This window comes from Microcaecilia unicolor, chromosome 6, assembly GCF_901765095.1.
Source record: "Microcaecilia unicolor chromosome 6, aMicUni1.1, whole genome shotgun sequence".
NCBI lineage: Eukaryota > Metazoa > Chordata > Amphibia > Gymnophiona > Siphonopidae > Microcaecilia > Microcaecilia unicolor.
This window is the reverse complement of record NC_044036.1, coordinates 183681643-183699240: the sequence shown is the minus strand read 5'-3', so window position 1 is coordinate 183699240 and position 17598 is coordinate 183681643. Positions and strand designations below refer to the sequence as shown.

General features: G+C 46.3%; 1 protein-coding gene across 1 annotated transcript in view; it reads left to right on the top strand.

The window, feature by feature from the left end:
* UBA7 (ubiquitin like modifier activating enzyme 7) overlaps positions 1 to 17598 on the top strand; it is a 411248-nt gene that overhangs the window by 93133 nt on the left and 300517 nt on the right. The window contains 1 exon segment of the mRNA XM_030206492.1: positions 396 to 572. Within this exon segment, the coding sequence (XP_030062352.1) occupies positions 396 to 572 (177 nt within the window).

Genomic DNA, 17598 nt, shown 5'->3' with positions numbered 1-17598 from the left:
GTCACTGCACAGCCTTTGCCATTACTGCATGCTAGTTTTTATACCTAATGTGTGCTAAGAGCAAAAACTTGCCACACTTAAATAAAAGAGCCCCTTTATTGCCTTACTAAAAGTCATGAAGGACATGGTGGATATGGTGTTGGAAACAGTCATATTGTTTCACAGCTCTGAGTTCTGCATGGTCAGGTCTGTGGCACACTTTCAATATGTTGGCTGCTTTACTGACGCAGTCTTTGTTATGTGTAGTAGATGTCATTTCTGCTATAATGAGTGTGTTGAAGGCTCGGGGATCCTATCTTCTGGTTCAGAGGTTTCCATGGTAAATGAGTGATAACATGAACAAGATGGGATTCATCATCCAAGCTCTGCCTCTCTCTCATGTTCTTTCTCCGCAGCTGGATGCAGACAGACTGCTAGAGCTTACCCGGGATCTCAATAACCAGGCCTCCTTCCCTTTGCACCAAGACCCCTTGGATGAGAACTTGGTTCGGATATTTGCCTACGTTAGCTCAGGAGACCTAAGCCCCATCAATGCTTTCCTAGGTGGAGTGACAGCTCAGGAGGTATTGAAGGTGAGAAACACCACAGGTGGCATGTGAAAAATGTTACCTACATGCTTGGAGAATGTGTATGAGACCGGCTGTATTCTAAACATCAGCTTCTGTTATTCTTTGCATAATGGATGTGTTTTTAATTTAAAAAAAATAACAGATTCAGATAGAAATTTTCAAAGCAATTTAGCCACCTGACTATGGAGTTAATCTAAAAATGTACTGCTGCTAAGTAGCTTAATATAGCTGACTGGTTTCACTGGCTAACTGTATCTCTCTGATCAGACAATGGGTATTTCTGGAGATGTGAGGTTGGGGGAGGAGGGGAGAACTTGCATATATTATAGGCTCAATATTCAAAACAATTTAAATGACCATGAGAGGTTCCTGGCCGTTAAAATCGTTTGTCTGGGGCTACCTGGGAATTTTCATTGGCACTTAAACCAGATAGTGTTGTGGGGCTGAAACCCCTACATAGCATAATTCAGCATTGTCAACCTGACATTAAAAATAGAGACTCTGGCTAATTTCAGCTTTCATACTGAAATTTCTTTGACTGGGTGACCGGAGAATTAAATCAAGGACGTGCTATGGACGTAATCTACTTAGATTTCAGCAAAGCTTTTGACATGGTTCCCCACAGGAGGCTCTTGAATAAACTAGAAGGGCTGAAGATAGGACCCGAAGTGGTGAACTGGATTAGGAACTGGTTGACGGGCAGACGCCAGAGGATGGTGGTAAATGGAGTTCACTCAGAGGAGAGAAAGGTGAGTAGTGGAGTGCCTCAGGGATCGGTGCTGGGGCCGATTCTATTCAATGTATTTGTGAGTGATATTGCTGAAGGCTTACAAGGTAAGGTTTGCCTTTTTGCGGATGACACTAAGATTTGCAACAGAGTAGACACCCCGGAGGGAGTGGAAAGCATGAAAAAAGATCTGCGGAAGCTAGAAGAATGGTCTAAGGTTTGGCAATTAAAATTCAATGCGAAGAAATGCAAAATGATGCACTTAAGGAGTAGAAATCCACGGGAGACTTATGTGTTAGGCGGGGAGAGTCTGATAGGTACGGACGGGGAGAGGGATCTTGGAGTGATAGTATCTGAGGACCTGAAGGCGACGAAACAGTGTGACAAGGCGGTGGCCGTAGCTAGAAGATTGCTAGGCTGTATAGAGAGAGGTGTGACCAGCAGAAGAAAAGAGGTTTTAATACCCCTGTATAAGACGTTGGTGAGGCCCCCACCTGGAGTATTGTGTTCAGTTTTGGAGGCCGTATCTTGTGAAGGATGTGAAAAAAATGGAAGGGGTGCAAAGAATAGCTACGAGAATGGTATGGGATTTGCGTTACAAGACGTATGAGGAGGGACTTGCGGACCTGAACATGTATACCCTGGAGGAAAGGAGAAACAGGGGTGATATGATACAGACGTTCAAATATTTGAAAGGTATTAATCTGCAAACGAACCTTTTCCGGAGAGGGGAAGGTGTTAGAATGAGAGAACATGAAATGAGATTGAAGGGGGGCAGACTCAAGAAAAATGTCAGGAAGTATTTTTTCACGGAGAGAGTGGTGGATGCTTGGAATGCCCTCCCGAGGGAGGTGGTGGAGAGGAAAACGGTAACAGAATTCAAACATGCGTGGGATAAACATAAAGGAATCCTCCTCAGAAGGAAGGGATCTCCAGAAGCTTAGCCGGCGGTGGGAGGCAGGGCTGGTGGTTGGGAGGTGGGGATAGTGCTGGGCAGACTTATACGGTCTGTGCCAGAGCCGGTGGTGGGAGGCGGGGCGGGTGGTTGGGAGGTGGGGATAGTGCTGGGCAGACTTATACGGTCTGTGCCCTGAAAAAGACAGGTACAAATCAAGGTAAGGTATACACAAAAAATGACACGTGAGTTTACCTTGTTGGGCAGACTGGGTGGACCATGCAGGTCTTTTTCTGCCGTCATTTACTATGTTACTATACAGTGGCCTGTTGCCCTATTAGGCCTCAGACTTGCATGCAGTCAGGAAGGACACTGCAAAACATTACCAAGGTTGCAGGTGGACAAGAAGAATAACAACCGCACATTGTTTGTTCACATCAGGATTTCATGGTCAGAACAACCCTGCCACCTTGCACAAGTTGGCACAGTGTTAGGTTCCCCATATCACAACATTGGGAATCAACAAACTTGTTGCTCAAGACTTTGAGGCTCGTTTGAACCCAAGAAATGCACATTGTTTACTGGAACAATGACTTCATATTCAAGGTTCCGTCAGCGTGATTCAAGTGGGACACTATTGTGAACATAGGAACATAAGAGTAGCCATACTGGGTCAGACCAGTGGTCCATCTAGCCCAGTATCCTGTTTTCCAAACAGTGGCCAAGCCAGGTCACAAGTACCTGGCAGATCATGGCAACACTCCATACTACAAATCCCAGGGCAAGCAGTTGCCTCCCATGTCTGTCTCAATTGCAGACTATGGACTTTTCCTCCAGGAATTTGTCCAAACCTTTTTTAAAACCAGATACACTAATCGCTGTTACCACATGCTCCTGCAGAGAGTTCCAGAGTTAACTATTCATTGAGTGAAAAAATATTTGTTTTAAAAGTATTTCCATGTAACTTCCTCGAGTGTCCCCTAGTCTTTGTACTTTTGGAATGAGTAAAAAAATCGATTTACTTCTACTCGTTCTGCACCTTTCAAGATTTTGTAGACCTTAATCATATCTCCTCATTATCTCTTTTCCAAGCTGAAGAGCCCTAACCTCTTTAGCCTTTCCTCATATGAGAGGAGTTACATCTCTTTTATCATTTTGGTCGTCGTTTGAACCTTTTCTAATTCCGCTATATATTTTTTGAGATACAGTGACTAGAACTGAACACAATACTCAAGGTGTGGTCGCACCATGGAGCAATACAAAGGTATCATAGTATTTTTGGTCTTATTCACCATCCCTTTCCTAATAATTCCTAGCATCCTGTTTGCTTTTTTGGCCCCTGCCGCACACTGAGCAGAAGACTTAAGCATATTCTCTACAACGACACCCAGATCTATTTCTTGAGTGCTGACTTCCAAGGTGGATCAGATAAATTCGGATTATTCTTTCCGAAGTGCATCACCTTGCATTTGTCCACATTAAATGTCATCTGCCATTTGGATGCCCAGTCTTCCAATTTCCTAACGTCTTCCTGCAATATTTCACAGTCCGCATGTGTTTTAACAACCTTGAATAGTTTTGTATCATTAGCTAATTGATCACCTCACTAGTCATTCTGATTTCCATATCATTTATAAATATGTTAAATAGCACCGGTCCCAGTACAGATCCATGCAGCACTCCACTGTTCACCCTCCTCCATTGAGAGAAATGAACCTTTTAGCCCTACCCTCTGTTTTCTATCCAATAACAAATTCCTAACCCACACCAGAACCTTCTGTTCCTCTCCAATGACATTTTCTTAGGAGTTTCTCATGAGGATCTTTATCAAAAGCTTTCTGAAAATCAAGTCCCTAACATCTGAAACAGGCACAGTTCTTTCAATAAACATTTGAGATCTATGCAAGGCTAGGATTCATGTCATCAAACTAGCTGAAGTTTGCAGTTTCTGCATAAAATGGCTGTAAACAAAGACAAAAGGGTGGCTGACTTTCCATTTGCAGACCTGCGGCCCCCACTCTGCCTGCCTGCTGATTTGACCTAGTAGCCTCCTGACACCTGCTGATCATCTGGTATCATCTCCATCCAGGTTGTCTAGTAGCTGTGTTAGTGCTATTGGGCTAGGATAGGGGGCTGAACTAGAAGCCTGCCTAGGGTTCATGTGTGTTTGTTGTGAGCTAATAAAGATAAGACCATCTTTATTATTGTTCTTGTTTATACTATACTTTCTGCTACTGTGTAAATAAATATGTTATCTATTTTTATAACACTTTTGGGTGCGGTGTCAGTTCTGTTAGTGTTGGGCGTTTAGAATTTGGATCTGTAGCTAAAGGCAACATGACTGCGTTCCAGACACTATACTATATAATACCAAAGTGGTCTTGAGTCACACACCAAGAGTCACATTCCCCAATTACATCCAAAAAAGATTGTAATCTGTGTATAACAAGAAATGTGATATCAGCACCACTGGTGCTACACTGGTGCAACACTGGCAGGCAGCCAACCACACTACAGCAGACATAAGCTACATTGTGTTTAAGACATTCTCTCAAAAAAAGAAGAGGTGGCAACCTTGACAAACTTATTTTGCAGGAAGAGCAAAAACTAATTTTTGACTTTACATTGAGTCCTCATGGCCTCAATAATGAGAGAGATTTTCGCCCTTTTCTGTAAACATGCCTTAGTAACCAACCAGATATATTTCCATATTTGCATAGTAGCATATCTTACACATCGTTACTGTTTTTTGTCATTATTATTTTTGTTGTTATTTTTATTATCATTTAAAAAAAAAAGGTTTGTTTTGATACACGTTATTATTTCTATTTTTTCATAATTAGAGCAATGTTTGTTTTCTATTTACATTAACAAAGTAAGTCAATTTTGCTTTCTATATTTATCCTCTTCGTGTCCGGTTATTTATCATTGAAATGTTTATTATTTTGTTTAATGTTACTTTAACGTAAATACTGTATGATATAATTTTATATTCAAAAATTTTGTGATGAACTGTATATTTTATATGGCACAGTGTGTTAGCAGTGATCATATTATGCGCATGCATCTATATGTTTTCTTATTTTGTAAACATATATATATATATATATATATGTATGAATATGATTTTTGTCCATGTATGTTATTTTTAATTATTACTTTTCATATTTTTTATTTATATTTTTGTAATTATCTTTTTTTCCCCCATAATTTTCATTTTTAAATTCTTAATTCCATATCATCAAGCTGATCAATCCATAGACTGGTGGGTTGTGTCCATCTACCAGCAGGTGGAGATAGAGAGCAAACTTTTGCCTCCCTATATGTGGTCATGTGCTGCCGGAAACTCCCCAGTATGTTCTCTATCTCAGCAGGTGGTGGTCACACACAGCAGCAGCTCTGGCTAGGCCTCCAAGCCTAATTTTTAGGTTTTGTTGAGTGCCTGGGGTTGAGGGCTCTTTTGAGCAAGTGCAAACCTGGTGGTGCCAGGTCCCTCCTTTTCTCCCCCCCTCCCGCTGGCTCCGTTAAAAAAAAAAAAAAAAAAAAATTTTGAACGGCCTTAAAGGCGTTTATTTCGACGTTTATTTAAGCGTCTATTGCAGCTACTCACTGAGACACCAGGTCGTTACAACTCGGAGCGGACAGCAGGTAATTTTACCTTTTTATAGCGGGCGGGGGTTCCCCGATTCTTCTCCTCGTGGCACATGGCGTCGGAGGGCGAGGGCGCAAAGGGTCGCTCCCCGGGTCGCTTGAGCGCTTCTAGAGGGGATGCGGGGGTCTTCAAGCCGGATTCGCCCTTGGTGGGTGACAGTTTCGCGACCGATGCATGTCCCGGTCCTTCCTCCGGCGTGGCGGTTTTTCCCGCCATAAACGCCCATCCCCCGCTCCTCGCCTCCGCCATCTTGGCCGGCCACGCGGCTCGGACGGCTTCTTCTTGGGCCGCCCTTGAGGTTGGAGACATTAATGCCATGAACGCCCTTAATTTGGGCGACGGCACAGAAGCGGCTAAAGTTAAGAGCCGTTCTTCCCGCGCGGCTCCTTCGCGGAGTTTCGCGCCGGACGCCATTTTGGATGCGCAGCATGTCTCTCCCCCGCTGTTGCGAGCGCCGGTTGAGAGCGCGCCTAGGGCTGTTGCCCAGGCTGCGGAGGTGCACAGTCTGGGGGGGTTTCTCCCCCGAGTTTGTTTTGCTGCTGCATCGGGCCTTCCTCATGCACAACGCTGCCCCTGCTCCCTCCTCTGGTAAAGAGGTTGAGGTTCCCAGAGGTAAACGCCCTCGGGTTGATTCCCAGGCCTTGGAGGAATTTGTCTCCTCCGATGTAGATGAGGGCAGCGTGTCTGAGGTCTCCCAACGGTCCTTTGCGGATTCCTTGGAGGAGACGGATCCCCGCTCGGATGGAGCGGATGACCCCTCTGCAGCGCGGCTTTTTCGCCCGGAGGATTTGCCCAACCTGTTGTTACAGGCCATGGACACTTTGAAGATATCCTCTCCGGAGGACGTCTCTCCCTCAGCCCCTGTTGGCTCTGCCATTATGCTGGGGACTAAGCGCCCGCCTAGAACCTTCCACGTGCATGATGCCATGCACACCTTAATTTCGTCTCAATGGGATGTCCCAGAAGCGAGCCTTAAAGTGGCTAGGGCTATGTCCCGCCTCTATCCTTTGGCTGTGAGTGAACGTGAGGCCTTTCTGTGGCCTACCGTGGATTCTTTAATCACTGCGGTGACTAAGAAAACGGCATTGCCGGTGGAAGGTGGCACGGCCCTAAAGGACGCCCAAGACAGGAGATTGGAGGCGGCCTTAAGGTCGTCCTTTGAGGCGGCTGCTTTAAGTTTGCAGGCCTCAGTTTGCGGCTCCTATGTGGCCAGGGCGTGCCTGACTATGGTGCAGCGGGCTTCCCCCTCGGATCATTTCTTGAGGAATGATTGGCCAGCCCTGGAATCGGGCTTAGCCTATTTGGCAGACTTGCTGTATGATGTCTTGAGAGCCTCAGCTAAAGGCATGGCTCAGACTGTCTCTGCGCGGCGGTGGCTTTGGCTGAAACATTGGTCTGCTGACCACGCCTCAAAATCCCGCCTGGCTAGATTGCCTTTTAAAGGCAAGCTGCTCTTTGGGGTCGAGCTGGACAAAATCGTGACTGATCTCGGCACGTCTAAGGGCAAGAAGTTACCGGAGGTCAGGGCTCGGGCTAGTGCTCGTCCCGGTACCTCCAGAGGACGGTTTCAGGAAGCCCGTCGGTACCGCCCGGGCAGGTCGGGTGCTTCTGCCCCCTCTTCCTTTAAGAGGAATTTCTCCCCCAAGCAGCATTCCTTTCGCAGAGACCGCCGTCCCGGAGGTGCTCCCTCCGGTCCTCCCCCAGGGTCTCGTACCCAATGACGGGGTATTGGTCCACGCCCCAGTGCAGATTGGAGGACGGCTGTCCTCGTTTCTGGGCGAGTGGACCACAATAACTTCAGACGCTTGGGTGCTGGAAGTCATCAGAGACGGCTACAAGCTAGAGTTCTGCCGACCCTTAAGAGACGGGTTTGTACTCTCTCCCTGCAAGTCTCCGGTAAAAGCTGTGGCAGTGCAGCAGACTTTGGACAATCTGATCCGCCTGGGTGCGGTCGTTCCGGTGCCAGAAAGTCAGCTTGGCAAGGGGCGTTACTCCATTTACTTTGTGGTACCAAGAAAGGAGGTTCTGTCCGGCCTATCCTCGACCTCAAAGGGGTCAATCGGGCCTTGAAAGTGCGGCACTTTCGCATGGAGACTCTCCGCTCTGTTATAGCGGCAGTGAAGGCAGGGGAGTACCTGGCATCCTTGGACATCAAGGAAGCGTACCTGCATATTCCCATCTGGCCTCCTCATCAACGCTTTCTGCGTTTTGCAGTCCTGGGCCGACACTTCCAGTTCAGAGCCCTCCCGTTCGGGTTGGCTACTGCTCCGCGGACCTTTTCCAAGGTAATGGTGGTCATAGCGGCCTTCCTGCGAAAGGAAGGAGTACAAGTCCATCCTTATCTGGACGACTGGTTGATCCGAGCCCCCTCTTATGCAGAGTGCGGCAAAGCTGTGGACCGGGTAGTTGCTCTTTTGAGCTCCCTGGGATGGATCATCAACTGGGAGAAGAGCCAGCTGCGCCCGACTCAGTCCCTGGAGTATCTGGGAGTTCGATTCGACACCCAAGTGGGCAGAGTGTTCCTGCCAGACAATCGGATTGTCAAGCTTCAGGCTCAGGTGGACCAGTTCCTAGTAGCCTCTCCTCTTCGGGCTTGGGACTATGTGCAGCTGTTGGGCTCTATGACGGCCACGATGGAAGTAGTGCCCTGGGCCAGGGCTCATATGAGACCACTACAACACTCTCTGCTGCAGCGCTGGACTCCGATGTCGGAGGATTATGCGGTGCGTCTTCCCTTGGATCCGGCAGTGCGCAAGGCGCTGAGCTGGTGGATGCAGACAGACAAGTTGTCTGCGGGAATGCCTCTGGTGTCCCCAGAGTGGATTGTCGTCACGACGGACGCCTCGTTATCGGGCTGGGGAGCCCACTGCTTGGGAAGGACAGCGCAGGGGCTCTGGTCTCCTGCAGAGGCAAAGTGGTCTATCAACCTCCTGGAACTCAGAGCCATTCGGTTGGCGCTTTTGGAGTTCATCCCGGTACTGGTGTTGAAGCCTGTACGGGTCCTGTCGGACAATGCCACGGCTGTGGCCTATGTCAACCGCCAGGGAGGTACCAAGAGCGCCCCTCTAGCCAAGGAAGCTATGAGTCTATGCCAGTGGGCGGAAGCGAACCTGGAACAGCTGTCAGCGGCCCACATTGCCGGAGTCATGAATGTCAAGGCGGACTTTCTCAGTCGCCATACCTTGGAGCCCGGAGAGTGGCAGCTATCTGCTCAGGCGTTCTTGGACATCACGAAGCGCTGGGGCCAGCCGAGCCTAGATCTGATGGCGTCTTCGGCCAATTGCCAAGTGCCGCGCTTCTTCAGCAGAGGACGGGACCCTCGATCCCTGGGAGTAGATGCTCTTCTCCAACAATGGCCGACACAAGAGCTTCTCTATGTGTTCCCGCCCTGGCCCATGTTGGGCAGGGTACTAGACCGGGTGGCAAAGCATCCTGGCAGGATAATCCTGGTGGGTCCGGATTGGCCCAGACGTCCCTGGTATGCGGACTTGATCAGGCTCTCAGTCGACGATCCTCTGCGGTTGCCAGTGGAGCAGGGCCTGTTACATCAGGGTCCCGTGGTGATGGAGGATCCCTCCCCCTTTGGTCTTACGGCCTGGCTATTGAGCGGCAGCGTCTGAGGAAGAAGGGCTTCTCAGACAAGGTCATCGCCACTATGCTGAGAGCGAGGAAACGCTCTACTTCTACTGCTTACGCCAGGGTTTGGCGTATCTTTGCAGCGTGGTGTGAAGCAGGCTCTCTTTCTCCTTTCACTGCTCCAATTTCTTCAGTGTTGGCGTTCCTGCAAGAAGGTCTGGACAAAGGCCTGTCGCTCAGTTCCCTTAAGGTCCAGGTAGCGGCTCTGGCTTGCTTCAGGGGCCGCCTGAAGGGTGCTTCCCTGGCTTCGCAGCCAGATGTGGTGCGCTTTCTCAAGGGGGTTAATCACCTGCGCCCTCCTCTGCACTCAGTGGTGCCTGCGTGGAATCTCAACCTGGTGCTAAGAGCATTGCAGAAGCCGCCGTTTGAACCCTTGTCAAGGGCATCTCTGAAAGACCTGACGTTGAAAGCAGTCTTTTTGGTGGCTATCACTTCAGCCAGAAGAGTTTCCGAGCTCCAGGCGCTCTCATGTCGAGAGCCTTTTCTACAGTTCACTGAGGCAGGAGTGACTATTCGCACAGTGCCTTCCTTCCTGCCCAAGATTGTTTCTCGCTTCCATGTGAATCAGCAGCTATGTCTCCCTTCCTTTCGTAGGGAGGACTACCCAGAGGAGTACTCTGCTCTTAAATATCTGGATGTGAGACGAGTCATCATCAGATACTTGGAAGTGACCAATGATTTCCGGAAATCGGATCATCTGTTTGTCCTGTTTGCAGGTCCTCGTAAGGGTCTGCAGGCTGCTAAGCCTACAGTGGCAAGATGGGTCAAGGAGGCCATTGCAGCGGCTTATGTGGCCGCAGGGAAGGTGCCGCCTATCCAGCTGAAGGCTCACTCCACGAGAGCTCAGGCGACCTCGATGGCAGAGGCCGGATCCGTCTCCTTGGAAGAGATATGCAAGGCGGCAACTTGGGCTTCGGCTCATACATTCTCCAAGCATTACCGTTTGACTGTGGCTGCACGGGCGGAGGCCCGGTTTGGAGCTTCAGTGTTGAGGTCAGGGATTTCTATGTCCCGCCCTGGGTGAGTACTGCTTCGGTACATCCCACCAGTCTATGGATTGATCAGCTTGATGATATGGAAGGTAAAATTATGTATAATCATACCTGATAATTTTCTTTCCATTAATCATAGCTGATCAATCCATAGCCCCTCCCAGATATCTGTACTGTTTTTATTCTGGTTGCATTTCAGGTTCAAGTTTAGTCTTCAGTTACTTCAGAAAGACTTCGTGTTCAAGTTTTTTCACTTGGATTCTTCAAGAGTTAAGACGAGTTTGTGTTACAGTGAGCTGCTGCATTCCTCTCCCCTCCGTTTTACGGGGCTGGATTGAGACTTAAAATTCTGCCGGCACTCCCTCCCGCTTCGTGCGGCTGTAGGGCAGCTTTGTACCCCTCCCGCTTCGGCGGTGTTAGGGTCAGTCAGCTCCTCCCGCGGTTGCGGTTGCAGGATAAGCCAGATCCCCCCGCATCGGCGGGTGTGGTGTCCCTCCCCCGCTCCGCGGGGATGAGCTGGACGGATTCCCCTCCCCCACTTGTGTGGGGATGAGCTGGGTTAATTCCCCTCCCCCGTTTCGGCGGTGGTGAGCTGGGCAGAGTGTCCCTTCGTGGGTGTAATTCTCTAAGTGCTGAGTCCTGCGGATGGAGCTTTGATATCGACATACTGAGGAGTTTCCGGCAGCACATGACCACATATAGGGAGGCAAAAGTTTGCTCTCTATCTCCACCTGCTGGTAGATGGACACAACCCACCAGTCTATGGATTGATCAGCTATGATTAATGGAAAGAAAATTATCAGGTATGATTATACATAATTTTACCTTTTGTATTGTCCCACAATGTATTTTTATTATACATTTTTTCATCATTTATTACTCATTATTTTTTGTAATCTTTATTTTTTTCTCCCCCATTTTTTTATATATATTTTTAAACATGTATTTATATTTCATTATTAATTATCGTTTTATTTCCCTGATTATTTTTATTTGTTTTTTAGTTTAAAACAATTTTTATTGAACAAACAATAAATCATTACAACCAGAATTTTTCATTTTTTCTTCCCCCCTTTAACCCCTCCCTCCCCCCCAATACCACTTGTCTTATCCTTCTTTGTTACAGCATCATTTCTTCTTGTATATTAACAATTTCAATGTAACTCCTTTCGCTGTAGAATTTACATAACAACTTTATGATTAAAGGTCTTACATACAGAACTAATCCCTTTTTATGTTAAATATGTACATATATGTCAATTTATTAGCTATTCTTCCCTTCCCCCTCCCCTGTTTCCTTCCCTCCCCCTTCCCCTACCTGTACTTCTTCTCCCTTCCCCTCCCCCCATTTTTATTTGTTTTTTAATATTTTTTTATATTAAACATTTTTTATAATTAATTTTCTGTATAGCACTGGTTAAAATTGGTGTATGCCATAATTATCTCGATATTTTATATATATAAAAATGTTTTTCATAATTTATGTCATTGAGTGTGGTATCGATCACCATTTCAAGCTCTTTTTTTTTTCCTCCCCGTGTCTGTTTTAACAGTTGATCCACAGTGATTCACATAGTATTGTTTAACTGTTAGCAATGTCACACATGGTAATGTATCATTTCAACGGATCGCCGGATGCATATTATTTTAAAAGACATACTTTTTGGATCAATTTTTAACATTTGTTTCACCCATCGTTATTAATATGCTACACCCTTAATTAGGGTATATTACATCAAAATTTATCTACTATATTAGCTGACGGTTGGTCTGACGTCACAGTGTTCAAAATTCGCACCTCACTCTCCTTTTAAGCCTCCAGCTGTTTGCTGTCTGGCATTTGCATCACTATTGCGTCTGTGCTTACTCAAGTGCCTCACGTTTTGACACAACGGTCTTTTTTAAGGTATAGTGCTATTTTTATCTTATATAACTAATATATTTAAAGTTTTTTCCTTCTTATAAGTTCTTTAGAGATTAGGACTAGTCTTAAACAGATCACTGTTTGTGTAGCTATGATCAGTCACCTTTTACAGCATGCTGTTAATTCTTACAGCATTATATGCCTTGCTTTTTTATAACATACTCTGGAGATTTGCTTTTCGTTTGATTATCCAAACGCTTGAAATATAAGAATGTCTACAATGATAGAGGGTCCCTATTCATTTATTAATATCCGCTTAGTTTCTTTTTTCTGATGCAAATTGGGTTTTTATTCTGATGTCAAACCGTTTTTCTTCTAGAGCAGATGAGTAATATCACCTCTCTATGCAACTTTTTCCCTAGACCAACTTTATGTTGCCATTTCAAGCCTTCTGTTTTTCAACCTAAATGCAAGATTAGACCATTAGTCTTTCCTTAAGACATAAGGTCAGTTTCATTTTTAATTTTTATTATGATGGTTCTCATTACTCCTTATTGTTTGGTTTTTATCTCTCTGAGGATTGATGATGATTATTATTTTGTTTATCACCAACGTCATGGCATTATTCATATATGTATATTTATCATATATTCTTTTATTTTTCAATCTTTTTTTGCACCACATGATATCAGTTTTGTGTCAAGTATATCAATTTACTTGTTCATCATCGTTAATGTTGATGTCAGTTTTAATATTCAGTATCATTTCTTTATTTATATGAATATATCCTTTATTTATATGAATACATCTTGTATATTTCTTGTAAGATGTTATTTCATTTTGACAAATTCTTCATGATATAAATTTTTACGGTACCGTTTCTCTTTTTGACCATTGTCACTCTCATTTTTATTTTATTTAAAGGTTTTTATTTTAAGTTTGTTTTATTTACATATTGTTCGATTTTTTTTATTTATAGATTCCTGATGCAGGCCATCAGGCCGAAACACAGCGTTGTGTTGTCATTTCTAAGGAAATATTAATAAACTGTGTTGATTTTATCATTAATTAATTATTTGTTTGGTTCCAGTTATTTGGACAAGCTTGGTTCACTTTTCCCACTCCTTTTACTTCTGTTTGCTGCCCCATGGGATCTATTGAGTTCTCCACGGATGTGGATTCTCTTTAGCCTGTAATCTGTGTATGCCTCACAATGCCACTGAAAATGCCCAGTTAGCACTCAAGCTGAAACTGGCTATTTTGGGGACGTTCCAGAGGCAGAGTTGGAACTTATTTAAGTGCTGATATTTGGCACTTAACTGGTTATGATAACCATGTATATAGAACTGCAAAACTTCACATCTTTGGTCGACACATGTCATAACATAGTAGATGACGGCAGAAAAAGACCTGCACGGTCCATCCAGTCTGCCCAACAAGATAACTCATATTTGCTACTTTTTGTGTATACCCTACTTTGATTTGTACCTGTGCTCTTCAGGGCACAGACCGTATAAGTCTGCCCAACACTATCCCTGCCTCCCAACTACCAGCCCCGCCTCCCAACCACCGGCTCTGGCACAGACCGTATAAGTCTGCCCAGCACTATCCCCGCCTCCCAACCACCAGCCCCGCCTCCCAACCTCCGGCTCTGGCACAGACCGTACAAGTCTGCCCAGCCCTATCCTCGCCTCCCAACCACCAGCCCTGCCTCTCAACCACCGGCTCTGGCACAGACCGTAAAAGTCTACCCAGCACTATCCCCGCCTCCCAACCACCAGTCCCGCTTCCCACCACCGGCTCTGGCACAGACCGTATGTCTGCCCAGCACTATCCCCACCTCCCAACCACCAGCCCCGCCTCCCAATCTTGACTAAGCTCCTGAGGATCCATTCCTTCGGCACAGGATTCCTTTATGCTTATCCCACGCATGTTTGAATTCCGTTACCGTTTTCATTTCCACCACCTCCCGCGGGAGGGCATTCCAAGCATCCACTACTCTCTCCGTGAAAAAATACTTCCTGACATTTTTCTTGAGTCTGCCCCCCTTCAATCTCATTTCATGTCCTCTCGTTCTACCATCTTCCCATCTCCAGAAAAGGTTCGTTTGCGGATTAATACCTTTCAAATATTTGAACGTCTGTATCATATCACCCCTGTTTCTCCTTTCCTCCAGAGTATACATGTTTAGTTCAGCAAGTCTCTCCTCATACACCAAACATGAAAAAGACAGTCCCCGCTCAAAGAGCTTACAATCTAAATAGGACAGGCACACAGACAGAACAACTGAGAGGTATGGGGATAAAAGGGTACAGGGCAAACTTGCCAGGTGCCCTTGGCCTGGATTGGCCGCTGTCGTGGACAGGATGCTGGTCTTGATGGACCCTTGGACTTTCCCAGTGTGCCATTACTTATGTACTTATGTACCTGAATGTAACTCACCTTGAGCTACTACTGAAAAAGGTGTGAGCAAAATCTAAATAAAATAAATAATAATGTGAGTCTTGTCCAAAAATATCTGCCATCGACATAAAATGGCACTATTCCACATATAGGCTGGTATTTCCTCTTTGGTGGCATGTAGCAAATAGTTCAGATGATGGGAATAAAATAACCCCTTCTCATAGTCAGTAGAGAAATAAGTCTGACTGAACAACCAGTCTCGAAGACGTTTCAATAAGCAAGCTCTATAATTTGGTTTCAGGTTTGGGAGCCCTAGGCCCCCCATTTCCAACCCCCACCAAATGTTCCAAATACATCTTAGATTTCCTCCCCCAGCATCAAAATTTAAAACTTTAGAGTGTCCTCCCTAAAGACCTCATATATCTCTCCTTAAAAGTCGTAGTGAGGATCACTAACTACACACAGGTAAATCAAAAAATATAAATATAAATGCAATATATATTGAAGATCAACCTCGAATTCACTACCAAGCCACCTCCTCCTCTTCACCCTTTAACCCACTCCCTCAACCAACCAACCCAGGCCTCCTCCTCCTCTTTTCCTGATATCACCAAGGAGGAAACCGCCCACCTTCTTTCCTCTTCGAAATGCACCACCTGTTCCTCTGATCCCATCCCCACCAACTTACTAAACACCATCTCTCCTACTGTCACCCCCCCCCCCATCTGTCATATCCTCAACCTCTCTCCCTCCACTGCAACTGTCCCTGACACCTTCAAGCATGCTGTAGTCACACCACTCCTCAAAAAACCATCACTAGACCCTACCTGTCCTTCCAACTACCGCCCCATCTCCCTTCCACCCTTCCTCTCCAAGATACTTGAGCACGTCGTTCACAGCCGCTGCCTTGATTTTCTCTCCTCTCATACCATCCTCGATCCGCAGCAATCCGGTTTTCGCCCTCTACACTCGACGGAAACGGCACTCACTAAAGTCTGTAATGACCTGTTCCTTGCAAAATCCAAAGGTGACTACTCCATCCTCATCCTCCTCGACCTATCCGCCGCTTTTGACACTGTCAGTCATAATCTACTCCTTGCCGCACTATCCTCATTTGGATTCCAGGGCTCTGTCCTCTCCTGGTTCTCCTCTTATCTCTCCCACCGTACCTTCAGAGTACATTCTCATGGATCTTCCTGTATCCCCATCCCGCTCTCTGTTGGTGTTCCTCAGGGATCTGTCCTTGGACCCCTTCTTTTCTCAATCTACACCTCTTCCCTGGGCTCGCTGATCTCATCTCATGGTTTCCAATATCATCTTTATGCTGACGACACCCAGCTTTATCTCTCCACACCTGACATCACTGTGGAAACCCAGGCCAAAGTATCGGCTTGCTTATCCGACACTGCTGCCTGGATGTCCAACCGCCACCTGAAACTGAACGTGGCCAAGACCGAACTCATTGTCTTTCCACCCAAACCCACTTCTCCTCTCCCTCCACTCTCTATTTCAGTCGATAACACCCTCATCCTTCCCGTCTCATCTGCCCGTAACCTCGGAGTCATCTTCGACTCCTCCCTCTCCTTCTCTGCGCATATCCAGCAGTCAGCCAAGACCTGTCGCTTCTTCCTCTATAACATTAGCAAAATTCGCCCTTTCCTCTCTGAGCACACCCACCTGTACTCTCATCCACTCGCTCATTACCTCTCGCCTTGACTACTGCAACCTACTCCTCACTGGCCTCCCACTTAACCATCTATCCCCCCTTCAATCCATTCAGAACTCTGATGCACGTCTTATCTTCTGCCTAGACCGATATGCTCATATCACCCCTCTCCAAGTCACTTCACTGGCTTCCGATCAGGTACCGCATACAATTGAAGCTTCTCTTATTAACCTACAAATGCACTCAATCTGCAGCCCCTCATTACCTCTCTACCCTCATCTCCCCTTACGCTCCTACCCGTAACCTCCGCTCACAGGACAAATCCGTCCTCTCAGTACCCTTCTCCACCACCGCCAACTCCAGGCTCTGCCCTTTCTGCCTCGCCTCACCCTATGCTTGGAATAAACTCCCTGAGCCTATACACCAAGCCCCCTCCCTACCCATCTTCAAATCCTTGCTCAAAGCCCACCTCTTCAATGTCGCTTTCAGCACCTAACCATTATTCATCTATTCAGGAAATCTAGACTACCCCAATTTGATTGACTGCACTTTTTTGTCCTTTAGATTGTAAGCTCCTTCGAGCAGCGACTGTCCTCTGTGTTAATTGTACAGCGCTGCGTAATCCTGGTAGCGCTTTATAAATGTTAAGTAGTAGTAGTATCTAATAAACCAGAAACAGGATGATAATAGAGTTCAAATCATTCAGTCCATGCTCACCTCCTACAAATGTTGAGTCAGATTAAGTTATTGGGGGGATCAAACACCTATTTTGCTTACCACGGATGTTACAGCTTTGTTCACTAATATACCTCAACAAGTTACACTTATGCTTATTCACCAAGAGTTATCACAGTTATGTTTATCTTTAGAGCAGGTTCAATGTCACGGTCCCAGGCTTTAAACAAACAGTCATGAACTCTGGAACAATGTGAGCCCTTGGCCTACAGTCGTCGAGCGGCAGCAGGAGGCAAAACCCCCCAAGCAGGGCTGGACAGGATTCAGGATGCACTTGGCTTGGCTGGAATACGATTCAGGAACGGGCTTGGGTTGGCTGGAACCAAATGCTGGAACGGACTTGGCTTGGCTGGAAGTGGATGCTGGGACGGACTTGGCTGGAATCAGATGCTGGGACGGACTTAGCTTGACTGGAACAGGATTCAGGATACTCAAGCAGGATTCAGGATTTTCAAACAA